Source organism: Salvelinus alpinus, chromosome 28, assembly GCF_045679555.1.
Source record: "Salvelinus alpinus chromosome 28, SLU_Salpinus.1, whole genome shotgun sequence".
NCBI lineage: Eukaryota > Metazoa > Chordata > Actinopteri > Salmoniformes > Salmonidae > Salvelinus > Salvelinus alpinus.
Window position 1 is genome coordinate 47,236,618 of NC_092113.1, and position 22,439 is coordinate 47,259,056.

The 22,439-nt window shown below is 47.8% G+C and overlaps 1 protein-coding gene across 2 annotated transcripts in view; it reads left to right on the forward strand.

Moving 5' to 3' along the window:
• The first annotated feature begins 4,024 nt into the window (after nucleotides 1-4,024).
• fgd1 (FYVE, RhoGEF and PH domain containing 1) overlaps nucleotides 4,025-22,439 on the forward strand; it is a 146,448-nt gene continuing 128,033 nt past the window's right edge. The window contains exons 1-2 of one of the 2 annotated variants that reach the window (XM_071373311.1): nucleotides 4,025-4,329; nucleotides 5,085-5,285. In XM_071373311.1, the coding sequence (XP_071229412.1) occupies nucleotides 5,117-5,285 (169 nt within the window). In that variant the 5' untranslated portion in view covers nucleotides 4,025-4,329; nucleotides 5,085-5,116. Of the gene's footprint in view, nucleotides 5,286-22,439 lie in introns of both variants that reach the window. The other variant, XM_071373310.1, reaches the window with a different exon arrangement.

The following is a 22,439-nucleotide window of genomic DNA, read 5'->3' on the forward strand; positions in this document are numbered from 1 at the left end:
GGACCCAATGTCCACAGGGTGTCACAGCATCTAAAGGCTTGTGTGATAAGGGGATGAGACAAATGCAAATAAGACAGAATTACTGAGAAAATAATCAAACCCCTTTTTTGTATAATAAAGTAATTCAGAGTTCTCCCTGTTACAGAGATACCAGTTGCCACAGAGATCATACTTCCATATAGTTTAGAAATGGCGTTATATCCTCAGGGAACAAGTTTCAGATCAATACCAGACTTGGATACTATAACCTTATTCTATCACAATAGTCAGTCCTCTGGATACTGTAACAAAGAGATACATTTTGGCCCCTCAGAGAGGGAAGGGCTGACTAGTCCTTGGGCATTGTCCTTTGTTCCTGGACCATTTGCCATGCAGCTCCAGGGGACAGAGAGCACATCAATTAGGACCGAGCCTACACCAAGTCCTCACATGGTCTCCTATCATTGCAGCTCTGTCATTACCCCTCCCCCCCTTTCTGACACCCTGGTGGTGACACGCATCTCTGCATCAAGACAGAGCTGTTCTTCCTCCCCGGGAAGGCCTGTCCGCTCCAAGACCTCTCCATCACGGTTGACAACTCCACGGTGTCGCCCTCCCAGAGTGCAAAGAACCTTGATGTGACCCTGGACAACACCCTGTCGTTCTCTGCAAACATCAAAGCAGTGACTCGCTCCTGCAGGTTCATGCTCCACAACGTCTATAGAGTACAACCTTTTCCTCACACAGGAAGAGACGCAGGTCCTAATGCAGGAACTTGTCATCCCGTCTGGACTACTGCAACTCTCTGTTGGCTGGGCTCCCTGTTTGTGCCATCAAACCCCTGCAACTTATCCAGAACGCTGCAGCCCGCCTGATGTTCAACCTTCCCAAGTCCTTCTATGTCTCCCCGCTCCTCCGCACATTCCACTGGTTTCCAGTCGAAGCTCGCATCCACTACAAGACCATGATACTTGCCTACGGAGCAGCGAGAGGAACTGCCTCTCCCTACCTTCAGGCTCTGCTCAAACCCTACACCTCAACCCGTAGCACTCCGTACCGCCACCTCTGGCCTCTTGGTCCTCCCACCCCTATAACAGGGCAGCTCTCCCACTCAGCCCAGTCCAAGCTCTTCTCTATCCTGGCATTCCAATCGTATAACCCGCTTCCCCCTGAAGCTAGGACAGAAGAGTTCTTGTCCATCTTCTGAAAATATCTGAAACCCTACCTCTTCAAAGAGTATCTTAAATAATCCCACAGCCCTTGCCCCCCCCCCCCCCGCCCCCCCCACACACACACACACTTGCATCCCCTCCTCACCTAGCCGTTTTAAGATGTAAGTCGCTCTGAGTAAGAGTGTATGCTAAAAAACTAATATTTAAATTTTTTTTTTTTTTTTTTAAGTCATTATTCTGAAGAAAGAAAAATGTGTCACTGTTCTGCAACATTTGCTTAAAAATGTAAGTATTTGTTTTCTGTCTTAAATCTAGAATAACATGCCACAATGGTAACGAAATTAGCCCTGGAGAATTGAATAGTGCTATAAAATAAAACACATTTCTATTGTATATTTGAATAATCTAATGTTAGAATTAAACAATCAATTCTTTTTTTAACACTTTTTGGACAATAATGCCTTTTATGGTGTCTGATAGATTTGATATAAATACAGTTAGTTGCATTTAAAAAATAACTAATATATATATATTTACACTACCGGGTCAAACGTTTTAGAACACCTACCCATTCAGAAGAGTGTGCAAAGCTGTCATAACGGCAAAATGTGACTATTTGAAGTGTGTTTTTCTGGGTTACTACATGATTCCATATGTGTTATTTCATAGTTTTGATGTCTTCACTATTATTCTACAATGTAGAAAATAGTAAAAATAAAGAAAAACCCTTGAATGAGTAGGTGTTCTAAAACTGTTGACTGGTAGTGATAGCTGATATACACACTATATATACAGTATATATACACTATACGTACACTATATATACACATACCATACATACACTATATATACACTATACATACACTATAAATACACTATATATACACTATACATACATACACTATACATACACTATACATACACTATAGATACACTATACATCCATACACTATAGATACACTATACATACACAAACCATTTATACACTATACATACACTATATATATATACACTATATATACATATTATATATACACTATACATACACTATATATATACACTATATATACACTATACATATATACACTATATACACACTATACATATATACACTATATATACACTATACATACATACACTATATATACATACACTATATACACACTAAATATACATACATACATACATACATACATACATACACTATATGTACACTATATATACACTATACATACACTTTATATACATTCACTATACATATATACACTATATACACACTATACATACATACACTATTTATACACTATATATACATACACTATATGTACACTATGCATTCATACACAATATATACACTATACATACACTATATATATAAAAAAGTATGTGGACCCTTCAAATTAGTGGATTCGGCTATTTCAGTCACACCCGTTGCTGACAGGTGTTTAAAATTGAGCACACAGCCATGCAATTTCCATAGACGAACATTGGCAGTAGAATGGCCTCACTGAAGAGCTCAGTGACTTTCAACATGTGACCGTCATAGGATGCCACCTTTCCAACAAGTTAGTTCATCAAATTTCTGCCCTGCAAGAGCTGCCCCGGTCAACTGTAAGTGCTGTTATTGTGAAGTGGAAATGTCTAGGAGCAACAACGGCACATCCACAAAGTGGTAGGCCACACTAGCTCACAGAATGGGACCGCTGAGTGCTGAAGAGTGTAAAAATCATCTGTCCTCGGTTGTAACACTCACTACCGAGTTCCAAACTGCCTCTAGAATCAATGTCAGCACAAGAACTGTTCGTCAGGAGGTTCATGAAATGGGTTTCCATGGCCGAGCAGCAGCACACAAGCCTAAGATCACCATGCTCAATGCTGAGCGTCGGCTGGAGTGGTGTAAAGCTCGCCGCCATTGGACTCTGGAGAAATGGAAACACATTCTCTGGAGTGATGAATCACGCTTCACCATCTGGCAGTCTGACGGACTAAACTGGGTTTGGTGGATGCCAGGAGAACGCTACCTGCCCCAATGCATAGTGCCAACTGTAAAGTTTGGTGGAGGAGGGATAATGGTCTGGGGCTGTTTTTCATTGTTCGGGCCCCTTAGTTCCAATGAAGGGAAATCTTAATGCTACAGCATACAATGACATTCTAGAATATTCTGTGCTTCCAACTTTGTCGCAACAGTTTGGGGAAGGTCCTTTCCTGTTTCAACATGACAATGCACAAAGCGAGGTCCATACAGAAATGGTTTGTCGAGATCTGTGTGGAAGATCTTGACTGGCCTGCACAGAGCCCTCACCTCAACCCTGTCGAACACCTTTGGGATGAATTGGAATGGCGACTGCGAGCCAGGCCTAATTGACCAACATCAGTGCCGACCTCATTAAGTCCCGGCAGCAATGTTCCAACATTTAGTGTAAACTTTCCCAGAAGAGGGGAGGCTGTTATAGCAGCAAAGACGGAACCAGCTCCATATTAATGTCAATTATTTTTGAATAAGATGTTCTATCTTTGGTCTATCAAACGCTACTGCATTCGCTTTGTGGATATTTTATTTGCCATCATTTACAGATTTGACAAAACCGTTAATTCTAATCACAAAATGGAAGCCAGTTACAAATGTTGACTTTTAGGGGATGAAAAAAAACAACTGAGATCTTGTCAACGTTTTTGCTTTGCATCAAATTTCAGGCAAAAAAAAGAAGAGAGAAAATGAAAACCAGATGTTGGGAAGGAAGGAAGGAGGGAGAGCGAGATGGTGGAGGAGGGGAGAGAGAGAGATTGCGAAGAAGGGGGGCTGAGAGACAGAATAACGCACACAGAAGCAGAGGAATAGAGGGGAAGAGGAGAGAAGGGGGGGGGGGTTAACTTCAACGCATTGAAGGAATTGCAGCTCGACTGCGTTGTAGAAGGTTTCACACAAAGAATGGATAAATAACAAGCTGGGGGATCGTAAATACAAAAACGCACATGAAATTGAGGACAAAATGAATGCACCAAAAACAAACGAAAGGTTTGAATCTACATTTTTTTTTTTACTTTGGAAGGAGGAGTTTGAAAAAGTTTGAAGACGGGGTCTGAATGTAGAAAGTTAAGTAGACTAAAGAAGCTGAGATCGCATATTTTGGATGACCGTTTCCAGAGGAAAGTGGAGGACAGAAACAGAAGGAAAGATGTGAGCAGAGACGAGCGTACACTTTTATAAAAGACCTAATGTGTACAATATTTAACCCCTTTTTTGTTTTGCGCATGGCCTTTCAAACACGTTTATTTTCTCAAATAATACTGGGTCGGACGGAGGAAAAGTGTTTAGTCCAGAATGCGCATGGTCTTTTATCGAGATGTTAGCTGTATGTAACGTGCGGTTAGGTTTTTTTTTGGGGGGGGGTAGCCTAAAATATTTGGATACAGTCGTAAAGAAGATAGTTTGTAGCCTTCCCATTTCCCCAAGAGTTAGCCAATCTGTGTTGGAACAATGTGGCCAATTTCTGTTTGTTTATTGTAACTTTAGTGCAACAATTGCTATATGTATCCGTGTGGATTGCAACCTCGTCTAGCCTAGGTTGCAGTACATTTGGTTGCATTTCTTTTCATTATATTGTACAGTAAATGTAAAAAAAAAAAATTGGGGGGGGAATTGGTTGGTAAAATAATTAGTAAATAAAATCAATATCTATTTGATGGCTTTTTCCGTCGTTGATAGAGAGTTTGATCGGGGTTCCAATCGTACAGTGCAGCTCACGGAGGAGGACTGCAGTTTGCTGGATAAAAGACTAGAGCCCATTTCAACCAGGAGTCTGATACCGGACAACGACTCGAACCAACGAACCACTCGTGGGAAAGGCCTGCTTTTTGGGGGGGATTTAACTCCACAAGCCTGGAATATAATCTTATTCACTTTTGTGAGATAACCCGCATCCTGTCCTTTAGGCTATGCCTGTGTAAACCGTGATCAGGCAGGTATGCAGTTGAACCGACCGAAGAGCGCTTTAGTGACGAGCTTCAGCCCGCCGATGGCCCCGGAGACCGCAGCCAGTACCGGTTCCTTCTCCAGACAGTTCAAAACTATGCGCTTCTCCTACCACATCAGCCGCAGCATGGCAAGGCCACAACCGCCGCTGCGCAGGATACGTGAGTAATCTATATGCTTTTGTTGTAGTCTACACAGTGACGATTTTAAGCATGTCAATCTTGGTGGAGGAGCAAACTCCCCAAATTTGTTTTAGGAAAATGCCAGCAAAGCCACTACACAACACTAAACAATGCATTAATTGCACTATAAAGGTGACCACAAACTGTTAGAGCCTACATAAAGTTGTCCCAACATCATGACTTTCTTTTCAGCACCATGGAGTGAATCCTTACCTCTGCTACACCTGGTTATCAGCGGAGTCTTGTCTGGCAGCGAAACAGTTCATTCAGGCTCATTTACTGCCTTTTTTAAAACAGCTGATATGGCTGACTTGTTTAAACAAATGTGACAATTGAGATGTACAAACTATGGCATAAGGGGACTACGAGCGGATAAGAGGCAATCCGTAATTTGGATGAAGACATTAGTGAGCGAGATAGGCAACATAACAATTTTTTCAGCACTTTTGAAACGTAGAGCGACAGAATACAGAACATGGGCTGTTCTTACAGTATGCTCCCAGTATACCAAGTCAGAACCGTAGGATAAAAAAAGTGGGCATTTAAGCAGACAATGAAAGCTCTTACAATATTCAATGATTACATTTCTCAAAAACAGGTTAATGTGCACCACCAAGTCAGAACAGTAGGCGAAATTAAGAGGTGAAAATAGACCAAATTATTAGAGTGAGGCACATGGGCTACTAACAGCTTACTACACAACATACACTTAGTATTACTTTCTTAGCTACAGTATACATATCTCCCTGGCATATTACATCATTTATGAAGCAACATATAAGACATTTTTGAACTCACCTTGTTGTGATGTGCACACTTGAACAGGAGGGTGGCACGGCGGTCCTTCGTGGGCAAATTTTGTCATCAAACAAAGAGAAAGAGGCCGGATTTACAATTCCGAGTTGGATGACCGTTCAAAACGTATTTTCCCAGTCGGAGTTCGTTTATTCCCGACTTCCCAGTTGCAATGCTTGTAGTTAGCCACTGTCACTGATTCCTTCCACACCACTCATTGTTGAATTTGCAATTTCCAACTTGTTGTGTAATGTTAATGTCTAATGGCTGATGATCACCGATACGTCTATTATTTCTCTTCATTATTTCTCTTCATATGACAAGGATTAAAAAGGATTTGCCAGTAGATTGTTGACTTGATTCATGATGATGACGGCTAGCTAAGATTTTGAAAGTAAGCTAAGTCCTGAGGGGGAAAGGGATCAAATTATTATGGTGAGGCACATGGGCTACTAACAGCTTACTACACAACATACACTTAGTATTACTTTCTTAGCTACAGTACACATATCTCCCTGGCATATTACATCCTTTATGCAGCTACATACAATATGTTTTTGGACTCACCTTGTTGTGCTGTTTTCACAGGAAGGTGGCACAGCAGTCCTCCTTGTGGGCAAATTTTGTCATCAAATTTTGTCATCAAAGTCTGGCATTCTCTGGATTTATGGTGCTTTCAAGACAACTGGGAAATCAGAAGAAAAACAAGGCCCAATCATGATGTCAGTGATCATGAGGTCAGAGCTCTAGAAAGAGGCACGAGTTCCCGACTTGGAATTCCGAGTTGGATGACCATTCAAAACGTATTTGCCCATTCAGAGCTCTTTTTTTCCCCCGAGTTCCCAGTTGTCGGGGAACTCACTGAAGTCTGAGATTTTCCGGTTCTGAGTTTCCAGTTGTTTTGAACGCGGAATAAGTCATGCTGGATTGACAGCATGGCCAATGTATTCAACCTTTTCTGCACCATGGTGTTGCGTGTGAATGTTTATCCTTTTAAGCTTGGAAAAAGAGACCCTTAAACCCAGACATGGACCACACACCCTCTCCACTGAATAGCAGGCTAGGGATTGCTTTGCAATGCTTGCAGTTTGCCACTGATTCCTTCCAAACCACTCATTGTTGAATTTGCGATTTCCAACTTGTTGTGTAATGCCTATGTTCAATGGCCAATATGTTTTATGCGCGTGACGAGGGAAACAGGTGTACGTAATGATGGTGGCAGGAGTGCGTAGTGCTGGGCAGCCTGGCGTCCTTGAGCGCCAGGGAGGTGGAGCGGGAGCAGGCGTGACAGCTTGTCTAGCTTGCTAGCTAAGATTTTGAAAGTATGATGTTGACATGATCAGTCCAATCAAATTTATGTTAGATATGACATGATTTGACGTCATTATTTCTGTGGCCAATGACCTTGAGTGTTCTTGGATGGGCACTTCTAATGTAACTCTATGGCAGCACCCAAGGGGCTTGAATTTTCTAGCTCTACCCTTAGACTTGGCGGTGACGTAGTGTCTCCATGAGTGACAGAACACTAAGCCAATCACGGCGTAACTACAGAACATTACCAACCCCTACACTCTGTATTTCCCGCTGGCTACTCCACCACCACAGAAAGCACTGAGCTAGGCTGAAACTCCTACATTTTGGAGCTGCTTTACTCAAGTAAACAAAAAAGAGACCATGTTTGTATGTGGCTTTATGAACTCAATGATTATTATTATTATGTTTTTTACATTATTTGCAAACTGATATGTGACACGTATTAATTCCAAAATAACATGCTAAACAGGTGGGGCTCTGCCATACCTGCCCTGAATGACGTGTCACCACTGAGCCTACAGATAGTAGGCATGTAGTTTATAGGCTGTGCCAAGCACTTTCTTATAAAAATGAGCTTTTTCCTGTGAGGTTGTGTTGTCTGTGTTATCATATCTTAAAGGCCCAATGCAGCCATTTTTACTGTATCTCAATATCAAATCATTTCTGGCTAACATTTAGGTAGCCAACTATCATAGTTTTCAGTTAAAATGGACAGTTAAGATGTACAGTAAATATTTAATCTGGACCTTTAAAATGTACAGTAAACATTTATTCTGGGCCTTTAAAATGTACAGTAAACATTTAATCTGGGCCTTTAAAATGTACAGTAAACATTTATTCTTGGCCTTTAAAATGTACAGTAAATATTTAATCTGGGCCTTTAAAATGTACAGTAAACATTTAATCTGGGCCTTTAAAATGTACAGTAAACATTTATTCTGGGCCTTTAAAATGTACAGTAAACATTTAATCTGGGCCTTTAAAATGTACAGTAAACATTTAATCTGGGCCTTTAAAATGTACAGTAAACATTTAATCTGGGCCTTTAAAATGTACAGTAAACATTTAATCTGGTCCTTTAAAATGTACAGTAAACATTTATTCTGGGCCTTTAAAATGTACAGTAAACATTTAATCTGGGCCTTTAAAATGTACAGTAAACATTTAGAAACATTTATACTGAGTGGCAGGTAGCCTAGTGCTTCGAGCGTTGGCCCAGTAACCGAAAGGTTGCTGGATCGAATCCCCGAGCTGATAAGGTAAAAAGTTTGTCAAAAATTATGTCGTTCTGCCCCTGAGATAGGCAGTTAACCCACTGTTTCCTGGGCGCCGTGGATGTCGATTAAGGCAGTATCTTCTAGTAGGGTCACGTTACAGCACCTCTCTGATTCAGAGGGGTTGGGTTAAAATGCGGAAGACCCCAGTTGAATGCATTCAGTTGTACAACTGACTAGGAATCCACCCTTTCCCTTTAAGATGTACAGTGGGCACATGATGATTTCTGATACCTACCTCTGATTTCTGATACCTACCTCTGATTTCTGATACATACTTCTGATTTCTGATACCTACCTCTGATTTCTGATACCTACCTCTGATTTCTGATACATACCTCTGATTTCTGATACCTACGTCTGATTTCTGATACCTACCTCTGATACATACCTCTGATTTCTGATACCTACCTCTGATTTCTTGGCTCTGAAACCTACCTCTGATTTCTGATACCTACCTCTGATTTCTTGGCTCTGATACCTACCTCTGATTTCTGATACCTACCTCTGATTTCTTGGCTCTGAAACCTACCTCTGATTTCTGATACCTACCTCTGATTTCTTGGCTCTGATACATACCTGTGATTTCTTGGCTCTGATACATACCTCTGATTTCTTGGCTCTGATACCTACCTCTGATGTCTGATACATACCTCTGATTTCTTGGCTCTGATACCTACCTCTGATTTCTGATACCTACCTCTGATTTCTTGGCTCTGATACCTACCTCTGATTTCTGATACCTACCTCTGATTTCTTGGCTCTGATTTCTTGGCTCTACCAGTAGACCCCCCTGCATACCACTGCTGGCTTGCTTCTGAAGCTAAGCAGGGTTGGTCCTGGTCAGTCCCTGGATGGGAGACCAGGTGCTGCTGGAAGTGGTGTTGGAGGGCCAGTAGGAGGCACTCTTTCCTCTGGTCTAAACAAAGATCCCAATGCCCCAGGGCAGTGATTGGGGACACTGCTCTGTGTAGGGTGCCGTCTTTCGGATGGGACGTTAAACGGGTGTCCTGACTCTCTGAGGTCATTAAAGATCCCATGGCACTTATCGTAAGAGTAGGGGTGTTAACCCCGGTGTCCTGGCTAAATTCCCAATCTGGCCCTCAACCATCACGGTCACCTAATAATCCCCAGTTTACAATTGGCTCATTCATCCCCCTCCTCTCCCCTGTAACTATTCCCCAGGTCGTTGCTGCAAATGAGAACGTGTTCTCAGTCAACTTACCTGGTAAAATAACGGTAAAAAAAAATAAAAATAAAAATAAAAAAATAAAAAAATACCTACCTCTGATTTCTTGGCTCTGATACCTACCTCTGATTTCTGATACCTACCTCTGATTTCTGATACCTACCTCTGATTTCTGATACCTACCTCTGATTTCTTGGCTCTGATACCTACCTCTGATTTCTTGGCTCTGATACATACCTCTGATTTCTTGGCTCTGATACCTACCTCTGATTTCTGATTTCTTGGCCCAGATTCTGCCACTGTGTAGAATCACAATCCCAGCAGTTTAAAGGGTCATATCTCTGAGAGCTGTGGAATAATCATATTCAGAGCCGCTTTGAATTAATTATCCCTCTGACATTATCATTGAGTTGAAAACATTATCCTTAGCTGAGGTTCAACTTTGACTTTATCATCTAATAGTAAAAGTAGATTTAGACAAGGGATGCAGTTGGTTGGAAGTAAAAAGTGGATAAGTAATATTGTGTAATACAGCGTTAGGTTGTGCTCTGCAGCATTCACCCATTTTCTGCCCTGGTGTTTCCGTGGTCTGACATCATCACCTGGTGTTTCCATGGTCTGACATCATCACCTGGTGTTTCCGTGGTCTGACATCATCACCTGGTGTTTCCGTGGTCTGACATCATCACCTGGTGTTTCCGTGGTCTGACATCATCACCTGGTGTTTCCGTGGTCTGACATCATCACCTGGTGTTTCCGTGGTCTGACATCATCACCTGGTGTTTCCGTGGTCTGACATCATCACCTGGTGTTTCCATGGTCTGACATCATCACCTGGTGTTTCCGTGGTCTGACATCATCACCTGATGTTTCCATGGTCTGACATCATCACCTGGTGTTTCCGTGGTCTGACATCATCACCTGGTGTTTCCGTGGTCTGACATCATCACCTGGTGTTTCCGTGGTCTGACATCATCACCTGGTGTTTCCGTGGTCTGACATCATCACCTGGTGTTTCCGTGGTCTGACATCATCACCTGGTGTTTCCGTGGTCTGACATCATCACTTGGTGTTTCCGTGGTCTGACATCATCACCTGGTGTTTCCGTGGTCTGACATCATCACCTGATGTTTCCGTGGTCTGACATCATCACCTGGTGTTTCCGTGGTCTGACATCATCACCTGGTGTTTCCGTGGTCTGACATCATCACCTGGTGTTTCCGTGGTCTGTGGTCTGACAGTCAGTCATGGGTATACAGGGAGTACAGGAGGGGACTGAGGACGCACCTTTGTGGGGTCCCGTGTTGAGAATCAGTGTTGAGGAGGTAATGTTGCCTACCTTCACCACCTGGAGGCGGCCCGTCAGGAAGTTCCAGGACACAGTTGCACAGGGATGAGTTCAGACCCAGGGCCGTGAGCTTTGTAATGAGATAATAGGACACTATGGTATTGAACGCTGAGCTGTAGTCGATGAACAGCATTCTCACATATGCATTCCGTTTGTCCAGGTGGGTGAGGGCAGGTGTAACAGTTTAACTTTATGGCGTCCCCTGGCCCCGACCCGGGCGCGAACCAGGGACCCTCTGCACACATCAACAACAGTCACCCACGAAGCATCGTTACCCATCGCCCCACAAAGGCCGCGGCTTTTGCAGAGCAAGGGGAACCATTACTTCAAGGTCTCAAAGCGAGTGACGTCACCGATTGAAACGCTATTAGCGCGCACCACCGCTAACTAGCTAGCCATTTCACATCCGTTACACAGGCTGCAATGCGATGGTGATTGCGTTGCCCGTGGATCGGTCAGGGCGGTAGGAGAATTGGAGTTGGGTCGGGTGTGTCGGGGAGGGAGGAGGTGATACGGTCTTGGACTAGCATCTCAAAGTACTTCATGATGATGTGAGGGCTATGGGTCGGTAGTCATTCAGTTACTTGGTAGGGGGATGGTAGTGGACATCTTGAAGCAGGTGGGAATAGTGGCCTGAGCTAGGGAAATATTTAAAATGTCAGAGAACACAACAGCCAGCTGGTCTGCATATGCTCTTAGGGCACGGCTAGGGATTCCATCTGGGCCGGGCAGCATTGCGAGGGTTAACACGTTTGAAAGACTTCAGTGGAGACTGTGAGTGTGTAGCCCACGTTGTCATTGGGGGGCTCTCCTCGGCAACGCACAGTCATTGGGGGGGGGGCTCTCCTCGGCAGCGCACAGTCATTGGGGGGGGCTCTCCTCGGCAGCGCACAGTCATTGGGGGGGGCTCTCCTCAGCAGCGCACAGTCATTGGGGGGGGGCTCTCCTCGGCAGCGCACAGTCATTGGGGGGGGGGCTCTCCTCGGCAGCGCACAGTCATTGGGGGGGGGCTCTCCTCGGCAGCGCACAGTCATTGGGGGGGGCTCTCCTCGGCAGCGCACAGTCATTGGGGGGGGGCTCTCCTCGGCAGCGCACAGTCATTGGGGGGGGCTCTCCTCGGCAACGCACAGTCATTGGGGGGGGCTCTCCTCGGCAACGCACAGTCATTGGGGGGGGGGCTCTCCTCGGCAGCGCACAGTCATTGGGGGGGGGCTCTCCTCGGCAACGCACAGTCATTGGGGGGGGGGGCTCTCCTCGGCAACGCACAGTCATTGGGGGGGGGCTCTCCTCAGCAGCGCACAGTCATTGGGGGGGGGGCTCTCCTCGGCAGCGCACAGTCATTGGGGGGGGGGGCTCTCCTCAGCAGCGCCCAGTCATTGGGGGGGGCTCTCCTCGGCAACGCACAGTCATTGGGGGGGGGGGCTCTCCTCAGCAGCGCCCAGTCATTGGGGGGGGCTCTCCTCAGCAGCGCACAGTCATTGGGGGGGGCTCTCCTCAGCAGCGCACAGTCATTGGGGGGGGGCTCTCCTCAGCAGCGCACAGTCATTGGGGGGGCTCTCCTCGGCAGCGCACAGTCATTGGGGGGGGCTCTCCTCAGCAGCGCACAGTCATTGGGGGGCTCTCCTCGGCAGCGCACAGTCATTGGGGGGGGGGTCTCCTCAGCAGCGCACAGTCATTGGGGGGGGGGCTCTCCTCAGCAGCGCACAGTCATTGGGGGGGGCTCTCCTCGGCAACGCACAGTCATTGGGGGGGGGGTCTCCTCAGCAGCGCACAGTCATTGGGGGGGGGGCTCTCCTCAGCAGCGCACAGTCATTGGGGGGGGCTCTCCTCGGCAACGCACAGTCATTGGGGGGGGGCTCTCCTCAGCAGCGCACAGTCATTGGGGGGGGCTCTCCTCAGCAGCGCACAGTCATTGGGGGGCTCTCCTCGGCAACGCACAGTCATTGGGGGGGGCTCTCCTCGGCAACGCACAGTCATTGGGGGGATCTCCTCAGCAGCGCACAGTCATTGGGGGGGGGGGGGGTCTCCTCGGTAGCGCACAGTCATTGGGGGGGGCTCTCCTCGGTAGCACACAGTCATTGGGGGTGGCTCTCCTCAGCAGCGCACAGTCATTGGGGGGGCTCTCCTCAGCAGCGCACAGTCATTGGGGGGGGCTCTCCTCAGCAGCGCACAGTCATTGGGGGGGGGCTCTCCTCAGCAGCGCACAGTCATTGGGGGGGGCTCTCCTCAGCAGCGCACAGTCATTAGGGGGCTCTCCTCAGCAGCGCACAGTCATTGGGGGGGGGGCTCTCCTCGGCAACGCACAGTCATTGGGGGGGGTGCTCTCCTCGGCAACGCACAGTCATTGGGGGGGGCTCTCCTCGGCAGCGCATAGTCATTGGGGGGGGGGCTCTCCTCGGCAACGCACAGTCATTGGGGGGGGCTCTCCTCGGCAGCGCACAGTCATTGGGGGGGGGCTCTCCTCGGCAACGCACAGTCATTGGGGGGGGGCTCTCCTCGGCAACGCACGGTCATTGTGCTCGAATCTTGAGGAAAAGGTGTTTAGCTCCTCCGGTAGGGTGGCGGTGGCGTTGGTGACCGTGATGCGGCTGGCTTTCTTTTTGTAATCCGTGATCTTGCGTAAGTCATATTTGTACTGTTTAACCAAACTATTGTCCTAGTCACCTTGCCCTGTTTATAAGTAACATGTCAATTCAAGGGGCTTTATTGGTATGGGAAACATATGTTAACATTGCAAAAAACAAGTGAAGTAGATAATATACAAAAGTAAAATAAACAATAAAAATGAACAGTAAACATTACACTCACAGAAGTTCCAGCATCTCTCTCTTTCAGTTTATCTACAAGGCTGCTGTCACGGTTTTTGATTGATTTGGGAACGTTTTCAAAGACACTATCGGTATCACGTCATCTATGTATTTTTTGGGATGAATCCGGTGACTGAGTCGGACGTATTCATTGATGTTATCTCCAGAGGCGACCAGGGAACCTATTCCATATTCTATCAAAACAGTCTTGGAGTGTGAACCGACGCTGTACAGACCTGACCACCAGAACCTTTTCTCTACAGTTTTTTGTTTGTAGGCGAGGAGAAGCCAGATGGAGTCCACACTTGCCCGTTAGAACAAACTTTAAATACCAACAAGGACGAATACCCCAAATATCTCACAGCGACCTGTGACCCCCCCCCCCCCCCCCAGTAAACATGTCATAACAGGTGTGTCCATAACATGTTCCCTCCACCTGGTTTGAAATGCTGCACACTGATGGATGCTGGTGTGTGTGTGTGTGTGTGTGTGTGTGTGTGTGTGTGTGTGTGTGTGTGTGTGTGTGTGTGTGTGTGTGTGTGTGTGTGTGTGTGTGTGTGTGTGTGTGTGTGTGTGTGTGGGGGGGGGTGCCTCACATTACACAGCCTCTCTGATTCAGCATAACTCTCGAGTCCTTATCTCCACTGGACTGGCTCAGATCCTGAGACGACTTCAACTGCATGACAATGGATTTCCCATCCCCTGCCATCCCCTCCTATCCCCTCCTATCCCCTGCTATCCCCTCCTATCCCCTGCCACCCCCTCCTATCCCTTCCTATCCCCTCCTATCCCCTGCCACCCCCTCCTATCCCCTCCTATCCCCTCCTATCCCCTGCTATCCCCTGCTATCCCCTGCTATCCCCTGCTATCCCCTGCCATCCCCTGCTATCCCCTGCTATCCCCTGCTATCCCCTGCCATCCCCTGCTATCCCCTCCTATCCCCTGCTATCCCCTGCTATCCCCTGCCATCCCCTGCCATCCCCTGCCATCCCCTGCCATCCCCTGCCATCCCCTGCTATCCCCTGCCATCCCCTCCTATCCCCTGCTATCCCCTCGCTATCCCCTGCCACCCCTCCTATCCCCTGCTCTATCCCCTGCCATCCCCTCCGTCCCCTCCTATCCCCTGCCATCCCCTGCTATCCCCTGCCATCCCCTGCCATCCCCTGCTATCCCATGCTATCCCCTCCTATCCCCTGCCATCCCCTGCTATCCCCTGCTATCCCCTGCCATCCCCTGCTATCCCCTGCCATCCCCTGCTATCCCCTGCCATCCCCTGCCATCCCCTGCCATCCCCTGCTATCCCCTGCCATCCCCTGCCATCCCCTGCCATCCCCTGCCATCCCCTGCTATCCCCTGCTATCCCCTGCCATCCCCTGCCATCCCCTGCTATCCCCTGCCATCCCCTGCTATCCCCTGCCATCCCCTGCTATCCCCTGCTATCCCCTGCTATCCCCTGCTATCCCCTGCCATCCCCTGCTATCCCCTGCCATCCCCTGCTATCCCCTGCTATCCCCTGCTATCCCCTCCTATCCACTGCTATCCCCTGCTATCCCCTGCCATCCCCTGCCATCCCCTGCTATCCCCTCCTATCCCCTGCCATCCCCTGCCATCCCCTGCTATCCCCTGCTATCCCCTCCTATCCCCTGCTATCCCCTGCTATCCCCTCCTATCCCCTGCTATCCCCTGCTATCCCCTGCCATCCCCTGCTATCCCCTGCTATCCCCTGCTATCCCCTGCTATCCCCTGCTCTGCTGAGTAACGCAATGCTGGGAAAAACCGACAGAGTCACATCCTCTTTCACAACACATCAGAGTAGAACTTCCTGTTGGGGGATTATTGGATATGTGGGTCCCGCTTTTAAAGGAACAATAACTTCTAAAGGCTTAATGACCAGGCATATCCTCTACACAGTGGGGTCTATTCCAGCACATCAGAGGGAAACATCTTCCAGGAGTTATTGTCTGGAGTAAGATCTGATGTTTCAAACATCCGATGTCTAGTTTGTGTCCACACTGGCCTCCACACTGGCCTCCCCACTGGCCTCCCCACTGGCTTCCACACTGGCCTCCCCACTGGCCTCCCCACTGGCTTCCACACTGGCTTCCCCACTGACCTCCACACTGGCCTCCCCACTGACCTCCACACTGGCTTCCCCACTGGCCTCCACACTGGCTTCCCCACTGGCCTCCCCACTGGCTTCCCCACTGGCTTCCCCACTGACCTCCCCACTGGCTTCCCCACTGGCTTCCCCACTGGCTTCCCCACTGACCGCCACACTGGCTTCCCCACTGGCTTCCCCACTGGCCTCCACACTGACCTCCACACTGGCTTCCCCACTGGCCTCCCCACTGGCTTCCCCACTGGCTTCCCCACTGACCTCCCCACTGGCTTCCCCACTGACCTCCACACTGGCTTCCCCACTGGCCTCCACACTTGCCTCCCCACTGGCCTCCCCACTGGCTTCCCCACTGGCTTCCCCACTGACCTCCACACTGGCTTCCCCACTGGCTTCCCCACTGACCGCCACACTGGCTTCCCCACTGGCTTCCCCACTGGCCTCCACACTGGCTTCCCCACTGGCTTCCCCACTGGCTTCCCCACTGACCGCCACACTGGCTTCCCCACTGGCTTCCCCACTGGCCTCCACACTGACCTCCACACTGGCTTCCCCACTGGCCTCCCCACTGGCTTCCCCACTGGCTTCCCCACTGACCTCCACACTGGCTTCCCCACTGGCTTCCCCACTGACCTCCACACTGGCTTCCCCACTGGCTTCCCCACTGACCGCCACACTGGCTTCCCCACTGGCTTCCCCACTGGCCTCCACACTGACCTCCACACTGGCTTCCCCACTGGCCTCCCCACTGGCTTCCCCACTGGCCTCCCCACTGGCTTCCCCACTGGCTTCCCCACTGACCTCCACACTGGCTTCCCCACTGGCTTCCCCACTGGCTTCCCCACTGACCTCCACACTGGCTTCCCCACTGGCCTCCCCACTGGCTTCCCCACTGGCCTCCCCACTGGCTTCCCCACTGGCTTCCCCACTGACCTCCACACTGGCCTCCCCACTGGCACAATGGAAGACTTTAACTGTTATGGTGCAGATATGGGGTGGCAGGGTAGCCTAGTGGTTAGAGCATTGGACTAGTAATTGCAAGTTTGAATCCCTGAGCTGACAAGGTAAAAATCTGTCATTCTGCCCCTGAACAAGACAGTTAACCCACTGTTCCTAGGCCGTCATTGAAAATAAGAATTTGTTCTTAACTGACTTGCCTTGTTAAATAAATAAATATAATGCCTTTAACTGTGTGAAACTGTGTTTCAGACATCCCTTTAAAGAGGTTTATAAACGCCCCCATTTTCACATAAAAGCCATCTGGTATAGACATTAGATTACATACCAGTGGCTGTTTCCATCCATAATGCTCCTCTGCTGTGGCGATCTGAGGGCCACGCTAGGTTAGCTAGGACCTATCAGATCAGATAGGCTACACTTTGTGTGTTCATTGCAGAAAGTTCAGGCTTGGCCGTGGATGATGCTCTGAAGTCCTTCTGCACTCTTAGAAAAAAAAAAGGTTCTGAGGTTGAGTATTTATTAGGATCCCCAAGGCAGTGGCTACTCTTCCTGGGGTCCAAACAATACAACAAATAAATACCTCATATACATAACACTACATAATTCAATGCATAATACAATACAAAATCTATCAAACTGTCTGTGTCTCTTCACAGTCCCCGTCGTGCCGTAAGGTGTTCTTTTATCTGGTTGTAAATATGGGTTTATATTACTAGCTTGAGTTATCTGGGGTGGCAGAGAGTTCCATGTAGTCATGACTCTATTTAATATTGTGTGTTTCCCAGCCTCTGTTCTGGACCTGGGGACTGTGAAGAGACCTCTGGTTGAATGTGTTGTGTTGTACAGATGAGTTTCTAAACTGTGTGCCAGCTGCTTGAACAGAGAGTTCGGTACCTTCAACACATCAACACCTCACACAAAGTCCAATAGTGAACTAGGCGCTCCTCAACTTTAAACCAGGAGAGCATGACATGCATACCACTGACAGTGCAATACATGCTGCTCTGTTCTGGACCAATTGCAATTTTCCTATGTCCTTCTTTGCCGCATGTGACCACACAGCTGGGCAGTAGTCCAGGTGCGACCTAACTAGGGCCTGTCTGGTCCTGTTTGGTCCTGTCTGGTCCCGTCTGGACCTGTCTGGTCCTGTTTGAACCTGTCTGGTCCTGTCTGGACCGGTCCTGTCTGGTCCTGTTTGGGCCTGTCTGGGCCTGTCTGGTCCTGTTTGGTCTTGTCTGGGCCTGTCTGGTCCTGTCTGGATCTGTTTGGTGTTGTCTGTACCTGTCTGGTCCTGTCTGGTCCTGTCTGGTCCTGTCTGGTCCTGTCTGGTCCTGTCTGGTCCTGGCTGGTCCTGTTTGGTCCTGTTTGGTCTTGTCTGGGCCTGTCTGGTCCCGTTTGGACCTGTCTGGTCCTGTCTGGTCCTGTCTGGTCCTGTCTGGTCCTGTTTGGACCTGTCTGGTCCTGTCTGGTCCTGTCTGGTTGATTGAAATGTCAAGAAAGCAGAGCAAGGCCTTATCACGGACAGACTTCCCATTGAGTCTATACATTTTGACCATCTTACTATCTAGGGTTACAACCAGCAGTTTAGTCTCCTGAACGTTGCTCAATAGCCACATTATTAAGTGTAGGGTTAAGTGAGTGATTTGTTCCCAAAAGATATTGGGATATTTAAGCACCAGCCTTTTGGTAGTTACCCATTTCTAAAACTGACTGGACCTCCTACGTTAAACGTTTCAGTTATTTATTTTACCGTCGTAGCCGCCGTGTATACGGTTGAGTCGTCAGCGTACACAGACACGCAGGCTTTATTCAAGGTCAGTGGAAGGTCATTAGTAAAACACAGAAAACAGAAAACAATAATGGCCCTAGCCGGCTGCCCTGCGGTACACCACACTCAACCAAATTTGAATTAGAGAGGCTTCCATTAAAAAAAAGAAAAAACATTTTTTTCCCAAAAGTTTGCTAAGCACCGGTAACAGGCTAATTGGTTGGCTCTGAACTATTAACTTGACTGTATATATACGGTTGAGTCGTCAGCGTACACAGACACACAGGCGTTATTCAAGGTCAGTGGAAGGTCATTAGTAAACACAGAAAACAGTAATGAACTCAACTGATTTCGCATTAGAGAAGCTTCCAGTTGAAGAAAACCCCTCTGTGTTGTATTAGATAGGTAACTTTCAACCCCATGATAAAGCAGAGGATGGAAATTCATAACACCTAAGTCTTTTCAGCAATATATTATGATCAATGACCAGTCTAACAGCTCCCACAATCTCCTTACTATCAATTTATTTTAGCCAGTCTTCAGTCATTTGTGTCAGTGCCGAGCATGTTGAATAGCCATTCCCTATAAGCATACTGAAAGTCTTTAAAAAATAACATTGTATTTTTGGTCAAACACGATTTTTAAAGAAAGTCGGCTGTCCCCATAGGAGAACCCTTTTGGGTTCCAGGCTGTGACCAGGAGCCCCATGGGGCTGCGCACAATTGGCCCAGCGTCGCCCAGATTTGGGTTTGGCCGGGGGGGATTTCATTGGCTCATCATGCTCTAGCGACTCCTTGTGGTGAGCCGGGCATCTGCAAGCTGACCTCGGTCGTCAGTTGGACTATGTTTCCTCTGACACATTGGTGCGGCTGGCTTCCGGGGTTAAGCGAGCAGTGTGTTAAGAAGCAGCGCGGCTTGGTGGGTCATGCTTCGGGGGACACATGACCTTTTGCCTCTCCCGAGTCCGTTGGGGAGTTGCAGCATTGAGACAAGATTGTAACTACCAATTGGATATCACAAAAAAAAGGGGAGTTCTTCAAAGGGTTCTCCTATGGCAACAGGCAGAGAACCCTTTTAGGTTGTAGAAGGCACCATTAGTCCTAAAATTGTACATACCTGGAAATATGTCAGATACTATAGGGTGTGCTTAGCCCATAATACAGCACAGAATGAGAGAACACATTATCTATCAGGGAGGAGTGATGACAGCCCCCCGTCACACCACATCATCTATCAGGGAGGAGTGATGACAGCCCCCCGTCACACCACATCATCTATCAGGGAGGAGTGATGACAGCCCCCCGTCACACCACACATCATCTATCAGGGAGGAGTGATGACAGCCCCCCGTCACACCACACATCATCTATCAGGGTGGAGTGATGACAGCCCCCCGTCACACCACATCATCTATCAGGGAGGAGTGATGACAGCCCCCCCGTCACACCACATCATCTATCAGGGAGGACTGATGACAGCCCCCCTGTCACACCACACATCAGGGAGTTGTGATGAAAGCTATTTTGTTTGTTTTTTGTTTGTAACTTATTTTTGTAACTTATATTGTACACAATGTTGCTGCTACCGTCTCTTATGACCAAAAATAACTTCTGGACATCAGAACAGCGATTATTCACCACGAAGTGGATGAATAATTTTCCTTTAATGAGTCTGATGAGAAAGATATACTGCTCTCAGACCCAGATCCCCGTCCTTTGCATGAAGAAAAGACGGAGGAAAAGAGGACGCAGATCGGGCCTTCTGAGAATCCGTAGGCGAGCGAGTAAACTCCCACTGCCATCAACTCTACTTGCTAACGTGCAATCATTAGAAAATAAAATTGATGACCTACGATTATGATTATCCTACCAACGGGACATTAAGAACTGTAATATCTTATGTTTCACCGAGTCGTGGCTGAACGACGACACGGATAATAAAGAGCTGACTGGGTTTTCCCTGCACCGGCAGAACAGAGAAGCTACGTCTGGTAAGACGAGGGAAGTCTTGAGGTATTGCTCGCCTGAGGTAGAGTACCTTATGATAAGCTGTAGACCACACTATCTACCAAGAGAGTTCTCATCTATATTATTCATAGCCGTCTATTTACCACCACAGACCGATGCTGGTACTAAGACCGCACTCAACCAGCTGTATAATATATATGACAAACAAGAAAATGCTCACCCAGAAGCGGCACTCCTAGTGGCCGGGGATTTTCATGCAGGCAAACTTAAATCCGTTTTACCTAATTTCTACCAGCATGTCACATGTGCAATCAGAGGGGAAAAAAACTCTAGACCACGTTTACTACACACACAGATGCATACAAAGCTCTCCCCTGCTCTCCATTTGGCAAATCTGACCATAATTATATCATCCTAATTCCTGCTTACAAGCTTAAAACTAAAATAGTAAGTATCAGTGACACGCTCAATACGGAAGTGGTCAGATGACGCGGATGCTACGCTACAGGCTGGAATATGTTCCGGGATTCATCCAATGGCGTATAACACCTCAGTCATCGACTTCATTAATAAGTGCATCGACGACGTCGTCCCCACAGTGACCGTACGTACATATCCCAACCAGAAGCTATGGATTACAGGCAACATCCACATCGAGGTAAAGGCTAGAGCTGTCGCTTTCAAGGAGCGGGACACTAATCCGGACGCCTATAAGAAATCCCGCTATGCCCTCAGACGAACCATCAAACAAGCAAAGCGTCAATATCGGATTAAGATTGAATCCTACTACACCGGCTCTGACGCTCGTCGGATGTGGCAGGGCTTGAAAACTATTACGGACTACAAAGGGAGCCCCAGACGCTAGCTCCCCAGTGAGGCGAGCCTACCAGACGAGCTAAATGCCTTTAATGCTCTCTTCGAGGCAAGCAACACTGAAGCATGCATGAGAGCACCAGCTGTTCTGGATGACTGTGTGATAACGCTTTCGGTAGCCGATGTGAGCAAGACTTTTAAACAGGTCAACATTCACAAAGCTGCGGGGCCAGATGGATTACCAGGACGTGTACTCAAAGCATGTGCGGACCAACTGGCAAGTTGGTCCGCACATGGCAAGTTGGTCCGCACCAACTGGCAAGTGTCTTCACTGACATTTTCAACCTCTCCCTGTCCGAGTCTTTAATACCTACATGTTTCAAGCAGTCCACCATAGTCCATGTGTCCGAGGAAGGGAAGGTAACCTGCACCTAAATGATTACCGCCCTGTAGCACTCACGTGTGTAGCCATGAAGTGTTTTGAAAGGCTGGTCATGGCTTACATCAACAGCATCCTCCCGGATACCCTAGACCCACTCCAATTTGCATAACGGCCCCACAGATCCACAGATGACGCAATCTCAATCACAGTACACACTGCCCTTTCTCACCTGGACAAAAGGAACACCTATGTGAGAATGCTGTTCATTGACTACAGCTCAGCGTTCAACGCCATAGTGCCCACAAAGCTCATCACAAAGCTAAGGACCCTGGGACTAAACACCTCCCTCTGCAACTTGTTCCTAGACTAAGGGTAGGGTAGGCAACAACACGTCTGATCC